Raw genomic sequence first — 15,175 nt, 5'->3', positions numbered from 1 at the left:
AAATACAAAACATGAGAATGTTCCATCATGATCCAAAGCCTTGTGTTGAGAGTACATAGAGGGATCCCACCTAACCCAGTAGTGCACTTCACCTTCCTGTGGCCAGGACGAGAATCACAACAACCAACACTGGTCCTGGCTCAACGTTTGGTTTCCAGGTGAAAGTGAAGTAAAGATCTTCCTGGCAAAACCTCTCCGCTTGTCAAGTTAGAACCCAGGAGAGGAAACTATGGTCCACTTGGCTCTCAGGGCTTCTGTACATCTTCACTGATGGAAACAAAACGAGTGAATAAGTCAGGTGGTTTTACCCGGACTGACATTGGTTAGCAGCAGTTAGCAGGTTAGCAGCTACCACAGCGTCCTCTCTGTTTCAGGTGGAGCAGCAGAGCAGAGCGGTCTGCAGCACGGAGACCAACTGCTGCAGGTCCAGGGCGTCGGCCTGCAGGACATGACTCGCTTTGAGGCCTGGACCATGATCAAGGCCTTGCCCGAAGGCCCGGTCACAGTGGTTACCAGGAGAGGGGCCGACACCAAGAGGTCACAGAAATGAACACCAACAATACAGATGTTAGCCATTTATTGAAGACAGTGATCCATCTTTGACATGGACGACTTCTGAATACATTTATATTATCATTTTAGCACATTTATGACCAGATATGGAAGTTTGTAAAAAATAGTAAATTCAACAAAATCCTCCCAAAACCCACTTTACTCTGACCGTGTCCCAAATACTGACAACCATCAGAGGGGCTTCACTCTTCACACAGCCATGGACGTCACAGTTAGCGGTTAGCAAATCAGTAGCTAATGTTAGCACTTCTATGCTATGCTAGCTCCTGAAAGTACACTGAATGTATTGGAATGATTGTCACAGAGAATAAAGATCTGCTCGGTTGATCCTTTTGATTGTCTTCTGTCTCTCAGGTGACCTCACAGCTTCCAAAAGGTTTGAACTTTAGTCTGCAACAGTCAGAAACCCACACATGCAGCAAAAGATGGGACGTGAACAAGTACTGGAGTCTGCAGTGTGTCTGTAGTCCCCAGCAGCGACCCTCTGGTTGTGTTGCTGTGGGGTTGTGTTGCTGTGGGGTTGTGTTGCTGTGGGTTGTGTTGCTGTGGGTTGTGTTGCTGTGGGGTTGTGTTGCTGTGGGTTGTGTTGCTGTGGGGTTGTGTTGCTGTGGGTTGTGTTGCTGTGGGTTGTGTTGCTGTGGGTTGTGTTGCTGTGGGGTTGTGTTGCTGTGGGGTTGTGTTGCTGTGGGGTTGTGTTGCTGTGGGTTGTGTTGCTGTGGGTTGTGTTGCTGTGGGTTGTGTTGCTGTGGGGTTGTGTTGCTGTGGGGTTGTGTTGCTGTGGGTTGTGTTGCTGTGGGGTTGTGTTGCTGTGGGGTTGTGTTGCTGTGGGGTTGTGTTGCTGTGGGGTTGTGTTGCTGTGGGGTTGGGTTGCTGTGGGGTTGGGTTGTGTTGCTGTGGGTTGTGTTGCTGTGGGTTGTGTTGCTGTGGGTTGTGTTGCTGTGGGTTGTGTTGCTGTGGGTTGTGTTGCTGTGGGGTTGTGTTGCTGTGGGGTTGTGTTGCTGTGGGGTTGTGTTGCTGTGGGGTTGTGTTGCTGTGGGGTTGTGTTGCTGTGGGGTTGGGTTGTGTTGCTGTGGGTTGTGTTGCTGTGGGGTTGTGTTGCTGTGGGTTGTGTTGCTGTGGGTTGTGTTGCTGTGGGTTGTGTTGCTGTGGGTTGTGTTGCTGTGGGTTGTGTTGCTGTGGGTTGTGTTGCTGTGGGTTGTGTTGCTGTGGGTTGTGTTGCTGTGGGTTGTGTTGTGTTGCTGTGGGTTGTGTTGTGTTGCTGTGGGTTGTGTTGCTGTGGGTTGTGTTGCTGTGGGTTGTGTTGCTGTGGGGTTGTGTTGTGTTGCTGTGGGTTGTGTTGTGTTGCTGTGGGTTGTGTTGTGTTGCTGTGGGTTGTGTTGCTGTGGGTTGTGTTGCTGTGGGTTGTGTTGCTGTGGGTTGTGTTGCTGTGGGTTGTGTTGCTGTGGGTTGTGTTGTGTTGCTGTGGGTTGTGTTGTGTTGCTGTGGGTTGTGTTGCTGTGGGTTGTGTTGCTGTGGGTTGTGTTGCTGTGGGTAGGGTTTAGCGTGAGCGACCATGGGACACAACATTTTACATGTTCATGTAAATGTAGACATAATAACTTGTTTTAACCCTTAAATGAACAGTCTGCTGTCTGGCAACACTTTCCATACAAAATAAAACTCAGGATTTAGATTTGATCCCTTTTTCATTTTAAAGGGTTAAACTGAGCCTGAAGTCAGTCTGAAGCTGGCGTGAAGATACTTTTAAGTGAGAAAGTGTTGCTGATAAAGAAAAAGACTTTCTTCATTATTTAATGCTGGTGAAATACAAAACCAACAGAGAAGATGATGAACACCTCCACGAGGAACAAGTAAGAAAGAGGAGCTTTCAGGAAACATCTGAGAAGTCATGGACACGATGTTAGGCCAGATGGTGAGGGGATGAAGAAGAGGGTTGAGGGGATGAAGAAGAGGGTTGAGGGGATGAAGAAGAAGGGTCAGGGGATGAAGAAGAAGGGTTGAGGGGATGAAGAAGAGGGTTGAGGGGATGAAGAAGAGGGTTGAGGGGATGAAGAAGAAGGGTCAGGGGATGAAGAAGAAGGGTCAGGTGATGAAGAAGAAGGGTTGAGGGGATGAAGAAGAAGGGTGGAGGTGATGAAGAAGAAGGGTTGAGGTGATGAAGAAGAGGGTTGAGGGGATGAAGAAGAAGGGTTGAGGGGATGAAGAAGAAGAAGAAGGGTCAGGTGATGAAGAAGGGTTGAGGTGATGAAGAAGAAGGGTCAGGTGATGAAGAAGAGGGTTGAGGGGATGAAGAAGAAGGGTCAGGGGATGAAGAAGAAGGGTTGAGGGGATGAAGAAGAAGGGTCAGGGGATGAAGAAGAAGGGTTGAGGGGATGAAGAAGAAGGGTCAGGGGATGAAGAAGAAGGGTTGAGGTGATGAAGAAGAAGGGTCAGGGGATGAAGAAGAAGGGTTGAGGGGACGAAGAAGAAGGGTCAGGTGATGAAGAAGAGGGTTGAGGGGATGAAGAAGAAGGGTCAGGGGATGAAGAAGAAGGGTTGAGGGGATGAAGAAGAAGGGTCAGGTGATGAAGAAGAAGGGTTGAGGTGATGAAGAAGGGTCAGGTGATGAAGAAGAAGGGTTGAGGTGATGTAGAAGAAGGGTTGAGGTGATGAAGAAGAGGGTTGAGGGGATGAAGAAGAAGGGTTGAGGGGATGAAGAAGAAGAAGGGTCAGGTGATGAAGAAGGGTTGAGGTGATGAAGAAGAAGGGTCAGGTGATGAAGAAGAGGGTTGAGGGGATGAAGAAGGGTCAGGTGATGAAGAAGAGGGTTGAGGGGATGAAGAAGAAGGGTCAGGGGATGACGACGAAGGGTTGAGGTGATGAAGAAGAAGGGTCAGGTGATGAAGAAGAAGGGTTGAGGGGATGAAGAAGAAGGGTTGAGGCGATGAAGAAGAAGGGTTGAGGTGATGAAGAAGAGGGTTGAGGTGATGAAGAAGAAGGGTTGAGGGGATGAAGAAGAAGGGTTGAGGGGATGAAGAAGAGGGTTGAGGTGATGAAGAAGAAGGGTTGAGGCGATGAAGAAGAAGGGTCAGGTGACGATAAAGTGACTGTTGGACACAACGTGGCACTTTGAACTAGTGTCTGGAGGTCAACCCAGAAGAGGAACCACAGTCTGTGACGACCAATGAGACCAGATACCAGTCAACACATCTATTGTTAACAGGGCTGGTCCATGGTTAAGGGTGTATGGTCCATGGTTAAGGGTGTATGGTCCATGGTTAAGGGTGTATGGTCCATGGTTAAGGGTGTATGGTCCATGGTTAAGGGTGTATGGTCCATGGTTAAGGGGTTAAGGGTGTATGGTCCATGGTTAAGGGTGTATGGTCCATGGTTAAGGGTGTATGGTCCATGGTTAAGGGTGTATGGTCCATGGTTAAGGGGTTAAGGGTGTATGGTCCATGGTTAAGGGTGTATGGTCCATGGTTAAGGGTGTATGGTCCATGGTTAAGGGTGTATGGTCCATGGTTAAGGGTGTATGGTCCATGGTTAAGGGGTTAAGGGTGTATGGTCCATGGTTAAGGGTGTATGGTCCATGGTTAAGGGTGTATGGTCCATGGTTAAGGGGTTAAGGGTGTAAGGGCTTGCATTTTAACAAACTAATTAGAATTTTTAAGCAAACATATTTTCCCAATGATAAAACATTGTTTCCTTTACTAGAAACTACTGGAAGTAGAAATCAAATAAACAAGCTACAGGTGAGAGATGTCAGAGATGTCTCCATATTGGCATGTTCTCATAACCGGAGAAAGGAACAAAAAGCTAATGGATTAAACATCAAAGTCACGCGTTTCTGAATCCCTTTCGACGGGCTCTTGTCTGCAGACGGCCTCTCCACGGCCACACTGAGGACGTATTTCTCACACGAGAGTCATCGTGACAGTCGGCGTGGTCAGGCTTAGGGTAATGCAATCAGTGGTTTGGACCAATCAGAGTCCTGCGTGGAGCTGAGGGCGTGGCTTAGGTCGACTGACTAAGAAACAACAATGGCGGCTCCTGAAGAGATTCGTCTCGACCAGGGTTCTCAAACGGGGAAACGGGAGATTTAAGATATATATATATTTACATACTTTACAAATAGCTAATACGCATTCCATCAAATATAAGTGTAAGTTCATAAACTGAATTGTATATATATTCTACATAAAATCACACTGATGGCACAGCCTTGTTTATTTTTTTGTGTAATTTAAATTAGAACATATAAAATAAAGTTAAATAAATAACTTTTTTTTAAAAAGGATTTTTTAATGGATGCTAAATTTAAATATTCTCTTAAAAAAAAATAATCGTACGTACCCCTTGGAGTGCCTTCACGTGCCCCGTTTGAGAACCAGAGGACCACATGAGAACCCCTGGTCCAGAGGACCACATGAGAACCCCCCGGTCTAGAGGACCACATGAGAACCCCTGGTCTAGAGGACCACATGAGAACCCCTGGTCCAGAGGACCACATGAGAACCCCTGGTCTAGAGGACCACATGAGAACCCCCCGGTCCAGAGGACCACATGAGAACCCCCCGGTCCAGAGGACCACATGAGAACCCCCCGGTCCAGAGGACCACATGAGAACCGCCCGGTCTAGAGGACCACATGAGAACCCCCCCGGTCTAGAGGACCACATGAGAACCCCCCCGGTCTAGAGGACCACATGAGAACCCCCCCGGTCTAGAGGACCCCTGGTCTAGAGGACCACATGAGAACCCCCTGGTCTAGAGGACCACATGAGAACCCCTGGTCTAGAGGACCACATGAGAACCCCTGGTCCAGAGGACCACATGAGAACCCCTGGTCCAGAGGACCACATGAGAACCCCTGGTCCAGAGGACCACATGAGAACCCCCTGGTCTAGAGGACCACATGAGAACCCCTGGTCTAGAGGACCACATGAGAACCCCTGGTCTAGAGGACCACATGAGAACCCCCCGGTCTAGAGGACCACATGAGAACCCCCCCGGTCTAGAGGACCACATGAGAACCCCCCCGGTCTAGAGGACCACATGAGAACCCCCCCGGTCTAGAGGACCACATGAGAACCCCCCCGGTCTAGAGGACCACATGAGAACCCCCCCGGTCTAGAGGACCCCTGGTCTAGAGGACCACATGAGAACCCCCTGGTCTAGAGGACCACATGAGAACCCCTGGTCTAGAGGACCACATGAGAACCCCTGGTCCAGAGGACCACATGAGAACCCCCTGGTCTAGAGGACCACATGAGAACCCCCTGGTCTAGAGGACCACATGAGAACCCCTGGTCTAGAGGACCACATGAGAACCCCTGGTCCAGAGGACCACATGAGAACCCCTCGTCCAGAGGACCACATGAGAACCCCCTGGTCTAGAGGACCACATGAGAACCCCCTGGTCTAGAGGACCACATGAGAACCCCCTGGTCCAGAGGACCACATGAGAACCCCTGGTCCAGAGGACCACATGAGAACCCCCTGGTCTAGAGGACCACATGAGAACCCCCTGGTCTAGAGGACCACATGAGAACCCCTGGTCCAGAGGACCACATGAGAACCCCTGGTCCAGAGGACCACATGAGAACCCCTGGTCCAGAGGACCACATGAGAACCCCCTGGTCTAGAGGACCACATGAGAACCCCCTGGTCTAGAGGACCACATGAGAACCCCTGGTCCAGAGGACCACATGAGAACCCCTGGTCCAGAGGACCACATGAGAACCCCCCGGTCTAGAGGACCACATGAGAACCCCTGGTCCAGAGGACCACATGAGAACCCCTGGTCCAGAGGACCACATGAGAACCCCTGGCTTACATGTGATCCTGAAGGTAAGATGCATACAGAACCTCATCCAGAACCAGATACAGGTCTTCATTCATTAAACTAAGGAACCTTAACAAAAGGGGAGGCTTGCATGAAGTCTTCTAACCGAAGTGGATCAAATGAAATACAGTACATGTTATGTTTTCTGAATACCTGAAGAACTTACTGGCAGTTGTTGAAAAACTTACATTGTATATATTGTGTATGATTATAAATACAATAGCAACTTTTATATTGTTATTAAATACAGAGAGCTTTGACTTTAGTGTGCAGTGTCTAACGCTAAATGATTCAGTAAAGCTTGAGGTCAGTGTGGATGTAATGGGTCAAGTATTACATGCGTCTGAGTGGAAGTACTCTCATTAAATACAACAGGTGAGATGGAAAACAACACAACTAAAGACGAGGTATGCGCCAGTTCTCCAAACCGGCATCATGCAACATGCATGTTTATGATGAGAAGAAGAAATGTGTAGTGTCGCATCAGCGTGGTAAAAAGCACTAATATTGATCATAACTTCCATCGTCAATCTTTACATTTAAGGAAATGAATTAATTCCACTGCAGGTTTAGTCAAATGAAAGCCTCGTTCTGATGGAGACTTCTCACTAACTGTTGAAGACTCACTGGATTCTCCTGCAGCGACATTTCAGGAATGTACAAACACAAATGGGGGATTGGATCTATTGGACCTCAGTGTGCTGATTGGACCGTTTAAAATACAACCTGACCGGTGGGGGGGCTCGGGGTACAGGTCTCAACTCTTAGTGTCAAAGGTCCTTGAGGGATTTGACCGCCTTGGCCAGGTTGCTGTAGAACTCCGCCATGCTGGAGGGGAAGAAGGAGTCCACCACCGAGCGGGGGAGGAGGCCCCCCAGGTCCGTCTGGAAGAAGCTGAACACCTGGGTTCTGTTGGGTTCTCTAGAGGAACACACAAGAGAACGTTGTCCCACACTGCAGGAACATCCTGTACGTAACCCTCACCCTGTCAGAGGACTCACCCTGAGATGGGCACGCAGATGCAACCGCAGGGATGGTTAAGTCCTCTGACGAAGCCGGACTGAGGCGGGCAGCCGGGGTGGCTCACGTTGGTGGCTGTCGGACACAAAACACACACACATTACACACTACACAAAACACGCATTACACACTACGCACATCACATTTCAGACTTTGGTATTCAGATCTTAATCGTCATGGTTCCTACATTTCTACCAGTTCACTGAAACAAAGTGCAGTCCACCGGGTTACTTAATGCACGCGATCTGACGGCGTCACTTCCTGTAGGAGCTGGTTTCACTTCAGGAGTCACTTCCTGTCGGAGCTTCAACTGGGATGAATGTTTACAACTGGGAACAATTTTACTCTTTAAAATAGGTTTCTCTAATTAGCTGATTAATAAATGGATCCATGTGTTCCGTATGGTTTCTCAATGAGCGTTCCTAACTAATGGGTTCAAACTTAAGACTCAGATTTTTAAGTTCCTATTGATCAGTACACCCTGAATGTGTGAAGTTTAATGCAGCCCCTCTCCCAGCCTCTACTGCACACACAATGAACCTCAGGAGGACAAAAGAAACAGGAAGTAGAGACAGAAATGAGCCGTTACGCACCGTTTGATGAAATGGAGCCATCTTCGTATTGCTTAACTAGAATAACGTCTACAAAGTCTCGAGGAGCGATGATGCTCATGGCTGCTGAGGGCGTGACCGTTCTGCAGATAGAGATGTCCTGAACAAGAGAGGGAGACAAAGTCCTCAGAGACCAACGAAGCAAACACAATGGACAACAGCTCGCATCACACGTCTGCAGGTAAAGCTGCACGGCACCATTTGGGTTTGAGCATGTGGATCTTTGAGTCCTGAGAGACAGCATCTTCAGAGAGGCTTCAGTTCAAAAGGAAATCTCACTGTTGTGCACACTTTACATGGAGAGATGCAGTATTCACAGCTTGAGAGTGTGTGATGTCACTCTGCCAGGGGGAATTAAGGGTCAGGGTCAAAGGTTAAGGGTCAGGGTTAAGGGTCAGGGTTAAGGGTCAGAGGGTTAACCCTTAACCCCCTGACCCGCTCCAAAGCTTCCATCACATACTGAGACCCTGTGGTGGTACAGCATGGGATCATGTAACCAAGTACATTTAAAGTACATGTAAAGTACATTTAAAGTACATGTATTCATAGTCAGTAAACCTTTTGCTTTACTGGAAGTAATCAACTGAAATCTATGAATGAAAATGTTTATCCTTTTCACCTGCAGTGCCTTCAGGGAATGTATATTTACAAAAGACAACCAATTGGCTTTATAGAAGAAAAGTAGATCAATAACAACAATAATTACTTTCCGTGCACTTTATTGTAACTTTTAACTTTACATTTAAATGTTATATTCTTCTGTAGATCCAATTCTGAATATTCATGCTCCTATTATTGCACTCTGTTAAATGTTTGTTGTTTAATGTTAAATGTTATCGACCTGTGAAAACACATGTGAATAAGTGGTTGTGATATAGAACATGGGGCCACACTAATCCACTAATCCTCTAATCCACGAGCTGAATGCAGTTTATTGACTTTCCCGCTCCAGATTGATGGGTACTATTCTTTAGAAGCAGCTGATACGTAACGACACCTGAAGACATGCTCTACTGTAGAGAAGGAAACCACAGTTTACATTTACACAATGACAAAACATCCTGTCATCAGAAGACACCAATTAGTAACACACCTCTGTGATTTGTTCCAAAAGCTCAAACCTTTTGACATTATTGTCCCACTTGACCCGGAGCCCGTTGGGTACTGGCTTCAGACACTCCCACACTTTGTCTGGGCAGCCGCTGACGACGCCCTCGCCCTTATAGCTGCAGAGGAGGAGAGATGCATTAAAGACAACACACTGATAACTAAATAACTCTAACCCTTACAGCTGCAGAGGAGGAGAGATGCAACACATTGATAACTTGTACAGGATAGGGTACCACCTGTCACACTGATGGAGGAGCTACATGAAGGTACCACCTGTCCATCAGGACTAACATTCACACTGATGGAGGAGCTACATGAAGGTACCACCTGTCCATCAGGACTAACATTCACACTGATGGAGGAGCTACATGAAGGTACCACCTGTCCATCAGGACTAACATTCACACTGATGGAGGAGCCTGCGGAGGCAAAGTGAGGTTCAATTCAATTAAATGTATTTAGTGTCACCCAAAAATCACAAATTAGGGCAGCAGACAGAGGACTACGACGTCCTCTGTCCCAGGACCTCACATCTGTACAGGAGACTCTTTAACAGGAGGAAAGGGGAGGGATGAGGGATGCTGAAGGACACATGGATTGAAAGCTGACTCGCTCTACTAGTGAGCCACAAAGAGTTTCATCACAGATGTGATGCATTGTGTTCAACTGTTGAGCTTTCTTACACATTCCCAGGGAACTCCGACGAGGGACGCCAGGACACCACCACGTCGTTCTGCCAAAGGAAACAGATCCACAGTGAGCGACATCTGCTGAGGGGATGAAACACAACGTACTTCAAACAGTAAAAACAGGTCCCAGGTTTGGTCCTCAGGAGCACGAGGTGCTGAGCTGAAATTGCTGAGCAGCTGGAACACGGACCTGTTTTTATTTATATAGTTATATATATATATATATATATATATATATATATATATATATATATATATATATATATATATATATATATAATTAGAATTCTGAATCATCTACATGGGGGGACACTGGGTCTGAAACATGTCGCTCCTGGTGGAGCAGGACAGCAGCGTGTCTTGCGCAGACAGCAGCGTGTCTTGCGCAGACAGCAGCGTGTCTTGCGCAGACAGCAGCGTGTCTTGCGCAGACAGCAGCGTGTCTTGCGCAGACAGCAGCTTGTCTTGCGCAGACAGCAGCGTGTCTTGCGCAGACAGCAGCGTGTCTTGCGCAGGCAGCAGCGTGTCTTGCGCAGACAGCAGCGTGTCTTGCGCAGACAGCAGCGTGTCTTGCGCAGACAGCAGCGTGTCTTGCGCAGACAGCAGCGTGTCTTGCGCAGACAGCAGCGTGTCGTAATAAAAACAGTGCTGAACACGGCGGGCCTCTTCAATGAGTCCCGTCTCGGGGTCTCTGTCCTCCTGGTTTCATTCATTTATTGACAAAGTCTCTGGAACTGAACTAAAGTCAGTAAACTAAAATCCAACCAAGGACGAGCTAATGTCCACCTGCTGCTTGAACCGGCAGGTGACGTAACAACCTGCCGGTAAGGCTCGCGCAGCTCGCGGAGCTACCGGCACGCCGCATGTCTTACACAACAACAGCAAACGGTTACCGATTTCTTGCAGACTTTCCAGCCGGACTCGTCCCTCTTGTAGCCCAGCAGGCAGTCCCCCACCGTCTTCGCCTGGTGCTCGTAGTCCATAGCGGCTGGTCGTTAACCGAGAGGTGATTCACCTGCAGACCGACGCGAGCTGACGGCACCGGGGCTCAAAGGTTGACTCGATGTCCGGTTCTCTCTCACTTCAGCAGACAGACAGGAGCTGCTTTGTGGACCGCAAATGCAGCAGCGACCATTTAACGAACATGAGCGAGTAGCAGCGACAGAGCTAGCTAGCGGTAGCGTTAGCTCAATGAATGGACGCGCTCCGCCGCCTTGTTCACTGAAGCAGCGCGCGCGTGGTACTGTTCCCGCCCTCTGCGGCGCGCGACAGCCCGCACCTCTCGGTCACTGCGTTTAAATTATTAATGATAAACCTTTTGAATTAATTCCCTGAAATATAAGAATTGTGAGCGGTGGTGTCACATCTGTCAGAGAAAAGCTACTTCCGGTATGTATTTCAAAAGAAAACACCTTCTCACATACTTGTGCGTATAAATAAATAAAGCATGCGCTGTTATTAAGCTTTCATTACATTTTCAATGTGTTCAGGGATTTATTCACGAATGTTGATAGTATTTTTTTACACAGCAAAACATTTACGTAAGCGACAAGTACCATGTATTTTATTCTGAAGGCAAAGACGCCTCGCAATCCTGATGGCGTCACGCACCTGCAGCTGGAGTCCTCGCATGTTGACGCAAAGCAAGCTGGGAGATGTAGTCCACTTTATTCAATGCGAAACGCTGCTTGTTCAAGTGTAATTCTCCTTGTTGAGTTACACTAACGGCTTCAGTGTTGTCTGGTTTGATTAGTATACACAATGCAACAACTTTATCCCATGTGCATGTAGCTGTTTCAACATGTTACACAACCACATAAAGAAAATAAATATCACATTTACAAGAATACTCTCACAGTGCTTTGAAAGCACTGTAGCCTTTTACCCCTTCGTAGTGTACATGTCATTTTCGCAGAGATGTCACACGTTGGAGCAGACAAGGTCATTTGACTCAATGACATTTAGCTCAAAGCTGGTTTTGGACTTCTTCTTGGCCATCTTCCCTTGCCCGGCCTCAGCCTTGAGATGGGGCTCCTTGCTGTGGATGACCTGGATGTACTGGTCAGTGCTGCTGTTCTGCTGGTCGCTGCTGGAGGCCAGGGAGGCGGAGTCGGACTCCGTCACAGGGGTCTCCAGCTTGGGTCTGGTCTTGGGTCTCACAAAGGACTCCATGTGCCTGGTCCTGGCCGGGGACTGGCAGTGTCTTCCTGGGGAATGGATGTGACGCCTGGTGCGCACAAGGAGTGAGTCTGCTCCTCTCACGTTGGCCAGGACCCGGGAGTTTGACTCTGAATCTCCCCAGTCCATTTCTCCTTCAGCATCCTCCTCTTCATCCTCTCCTCGCCCTCCATATCTTCCTCGAGCTCGAGTGTGAGCGCCTTTAACGACGGACATGTGGCTTTCTACGCGGTCTCCGATGTAGAAGTGTGCCGGCTGGTGAAGGTCAGAGAGCGACCGGGGCCGATGAGCCTTCACCATCCTTCTTCTGCCTTTTCCCTCTTCCTCCTCCTCCTCCTCCTCCTCTTCCTCCTCTTCTTCCTCTTCACTCAGGTGATGGTGCGGGTGGGACCGGTGAGGATGCGGCTGGTGGTGCGCGCTGCGCGCTGCGTAGCGTTTGATGTTGCGTGGGTACAGCTGCAGGATCTCTGCGGGCTCCTCCATGAGGTAGTGGCGTGGGATGCGCGTGGTGGAGCGCAGCAGCTTCTTCCTGGGCTCGTGCTCATTGACGATCACGTAGCGGGTGGTGTGGCCGCGCCGGCCTCCATAACTCTGTGCGGCGATGATCCCGGCCGCCTCCACTGGATGAATGGAGCGTATGGCCTTCCTGTACAGGGGGGCAGAGTGGATGGAGTCAGAACAGCGAGCTGGGGGATTGTACGCCATCTGGTGGAGGGACTTGGACCTGCAGGTACCAGTCGGGCCACAAAGAGAGGGCGGGGGCCTGTTACGAGAGAGCAGATCAACACCATGTTACTGTTGCAGAATGATCACTGCACAGACAGCTAAACAAGGTTCAACAGTCCAGTTCGCTTGAATGAACGTGTGTTACGCAGCAGCTGGATGCTGTCGGGTCAAAATGTTGTGAAACATCAAAAACACTGGTATGCTCCTTTTTAAACTAATATTCAGCAGGTTGGATTTAAACCTTTTTCATGCCAAAAAACCTTCCTGTAACTTTTCAGACGTATTCAGCTCTTCTCACAGAATGAACAGAGAAACTGAGACAGCATTTAGCCCAGGTTAGCTACGAAGACGCACAACTGAACATTGAATCATTGGACGAGTAACGGCAAAACTAAAACGCTAAATAGCGTCAACGCTATTCATACCAGCAGAGAGAAACATCTCTTTCACCCAGAGACGCTCTGGTTCCTGAGCTGCTGGAGGAGAACGACTGACTTTCCTCTCAGTAAGAAGATGAGTGAAGTTGCGTTCCCTCTGGTAAACATCTCTAAACCCGTCAGTTAAGCCTGAAAGAGGATCTACACTATACTTCATTTCTCTCCAAACAGACTGTTCCTGCTCAGAGTGAGACGTCAAACCAAACGACCAGTCAGAGACTTCCTGACGCGTTGCCTAGAGATCATCAAGTTGTTGCACACTGTGTGTTGAATATGGCCGTGATTGATTTATGCCTTTGAGGTAAGAAATTCTTGTTCCAGAGAAAGAAATGCGTCCAATTTTCCTTTTCTGCACTCTGCGTGAAAGAACACATGACCACAGCTCTAAAATATACATTAACCGGCTCATTATTGACATGAATAAAACAAGACTGAGCCCATCGAGGATTCAATGGACGGCTTTCAGACCAGTTCAACCGGTACTAACCGGAAACAGAGTAAGTTTTTACCAGGTTGTTTCACACATTGCCCTTCGTTTATCAGTTCTACAATGAAATCAATGAAGTGGTGAATGTCATATGAGAGCTGTGTTTCAGACCTGTTGGGTCCGTGTTTGGGCAGAATGGTCACTGTTGGACTTCTGACTGATCCCGCCCCCCTGCCTCGGCTCAGCTCCGCCCTGGAAGCTGATTGGGTGATGGTGCGGATGCTGTTTCCGTGACGAGCAGGAGAAGGACAGTTGGTAACGCTGCCGTTCCGTTGAGGAGACGGCGTGTTGGTGGAGGCGTCCGGGCTCGTGATGTCGCTCTCCTGCTGATCCAGCTTCCTGTCGGCCGCGTCTGGAGCCTGCAGCCGGGCTGAGAGGAGGTAAAGGTTACAGGGTGTGGTCGCTGTAACACACACTGCAACACACAATGCAACACACAATGCAACACATAATGCAACACACACTGCAACACACACTGCAACACACAATGCAACACATAATGCAACACACACTGCAACACACACTGCAACACACAATGCAACACACACTGCAACACACACTGCAACACTTAATGCAACACACACTGCAACACACAATGCAACACATAATGCAACACACACTGCAACACACACTGCAACACACACTGCAACACATAATGCAACACACACTGCAACACACACTGCAACACATATTGCAACACACACTGCAACACACAATGCAACACATAATGCAACACACACTGCAACACACACTAAAACACACACTGCAACACACAATGCAACACACACTGCAACACTTAATGCAACACACACTGCAACACACACTGCAACACACAATGCAACACATAATGCAACACACACTGCAACACACACTGCAACACACAATGCAACACATAATGCAACACACACTGCAACACACACTGCAACATATAATGCAACACACACTGCGACACACAATGCAACACACACTGCAACACACACTGCGACACACTGCAACACACAATGCAACACACACTGCGACACACACTGCGACACACACTGCGACACACACTGCGACACACGATGCAACACACACTACAACACACACTACAACACACACTGCAACATACTGCGACACACACTGCGACACACAATGCAACACACACTGCAATACACACTGCAACACACAATGCGACACACACTACAACACACACTGCAACACACTGCAACACATAATGCGACACACAATGCAACACACAATGCAACACATAATGCAACACACTGCAACACACAATGCAATACACAATGCAACACACACTGCAACACACACTGCGACACACAATGCAACACACACTGCAACACACTGCGACACACAATGCAACACACACTGCAACACGCTGCGACACACAATGCAACACACACTGCGACACACACTGCAACACACAATGCAACACACACTGCAACACACTGCGACACACAATGCAACACACACTGCAACACACTGCGACACACAATGCAACACACACTGCGACACACAGGT

At 48.5% G+C, this 15,175-nt stretch overlaps 3 protein-coding genes across 10 annotated transcripts in view; 1 reads left to right on the top strand and 2 right to left on the bottom strand.

Moving 5' to 3' along the window:
* il16 (interleukin 16) overlaps window positions 1-1,422 on the top strand; it is a 30,714-nt gene extending 29,292 nt beyond the window's left edge. For all 7 annotated transcript variants that reach the window (XM_068601546.1, XM_068601545.1, XM_068601544.1 and 4 more), the window contains one exon: window positions 375-1,422. In XM_068601546.1, coding sequence (XP_068457647.1) covers window positions 375-550 — 176 coding nt within the window. In that variant the 3' untranslated portion in view covers window positions 551-1,422. The remainder of the gene's footprint in view (window positions 1-374) is intronic.
* Window positions 1,423-6,304: 4,882 nt separating this feature from the next.
* Window positions 6,305-11,205, bottom strand: stard5 (StAR related lipid transfer domain containing 5). The gene is made up of 6 exons (XM_068601550.1): window positions 10,723-11,205; window positions 9,824-9,873; window positions 9,124-9,256; window positions 8,013-8,130; window positions 7,401-7,494; window positions 6,305-7,320 (listed from the first exon to the last, which is right to left on the bottom strand). The coding sequence occupies exons 1-6, from the start codon at window positions 10,810-10,812 to the stop codon at window positions 7,170-7,172; spliced, it is 636 nt and encodes a 211-aa protein (XP_068457651.1). The 5' UTR covers window positions 10,813-11,205; the 3' UTR covers window positions 6,305-7,169.
* Window positions 11,206-11,324: 119 nt separating this feature from the next.
* The window catches only part of LOC137803261 (transmembrane channel-like protein 3), a 23,296-nt gene continuing 19,445 nt past the window's right edge, over window positions 11,325-15,175 (bottom strand). The window contains exons 21-22 of one of the 2 annotated variants that reach the window (XM_068601556.1): window positions 13,769-14,027; window positions 11,325-12,770 (exon numbers count right to left, since the gene is read on the bottom strand). In XM_068601556.1, the coding sequence (XP_068457657.1) occupies window positions 11,750-12,770; window positions 13,769-14,027 (1,280 nt within the window). In that variant the 3' untranslated portion in view covers window positions 11,325-11,749. The remainder of the gene's footprint in view (window positions 12,771-13,768; window positions 14,028-15,175) is intronic. The other variant, XM_068601557.1, reaches the window with a different exon arrangement.

The sequence above is a fragment of the Clinocottus analis genome, unplaced genomic scaffold, assembly GCF_023055335.1.
Source record: "Clinocottus analis isolate CAN_PGR_092001 unplaced genomic scaffold, fCliAna1.0.p SCAF_51, whole genome shotgun sequence".
NCBI classification, from domain to species: domain Eukaryota; kingdom Metazoa; phylum Chordata; class Actinopteri; order Perciformes; family Cottidae; genus Clinocottus; species Clinocottus analis.
Note: the sequence above shows the minus strand (reverse complement) of the source record. Positions and strands in the feature narration are given on the sequence as shown.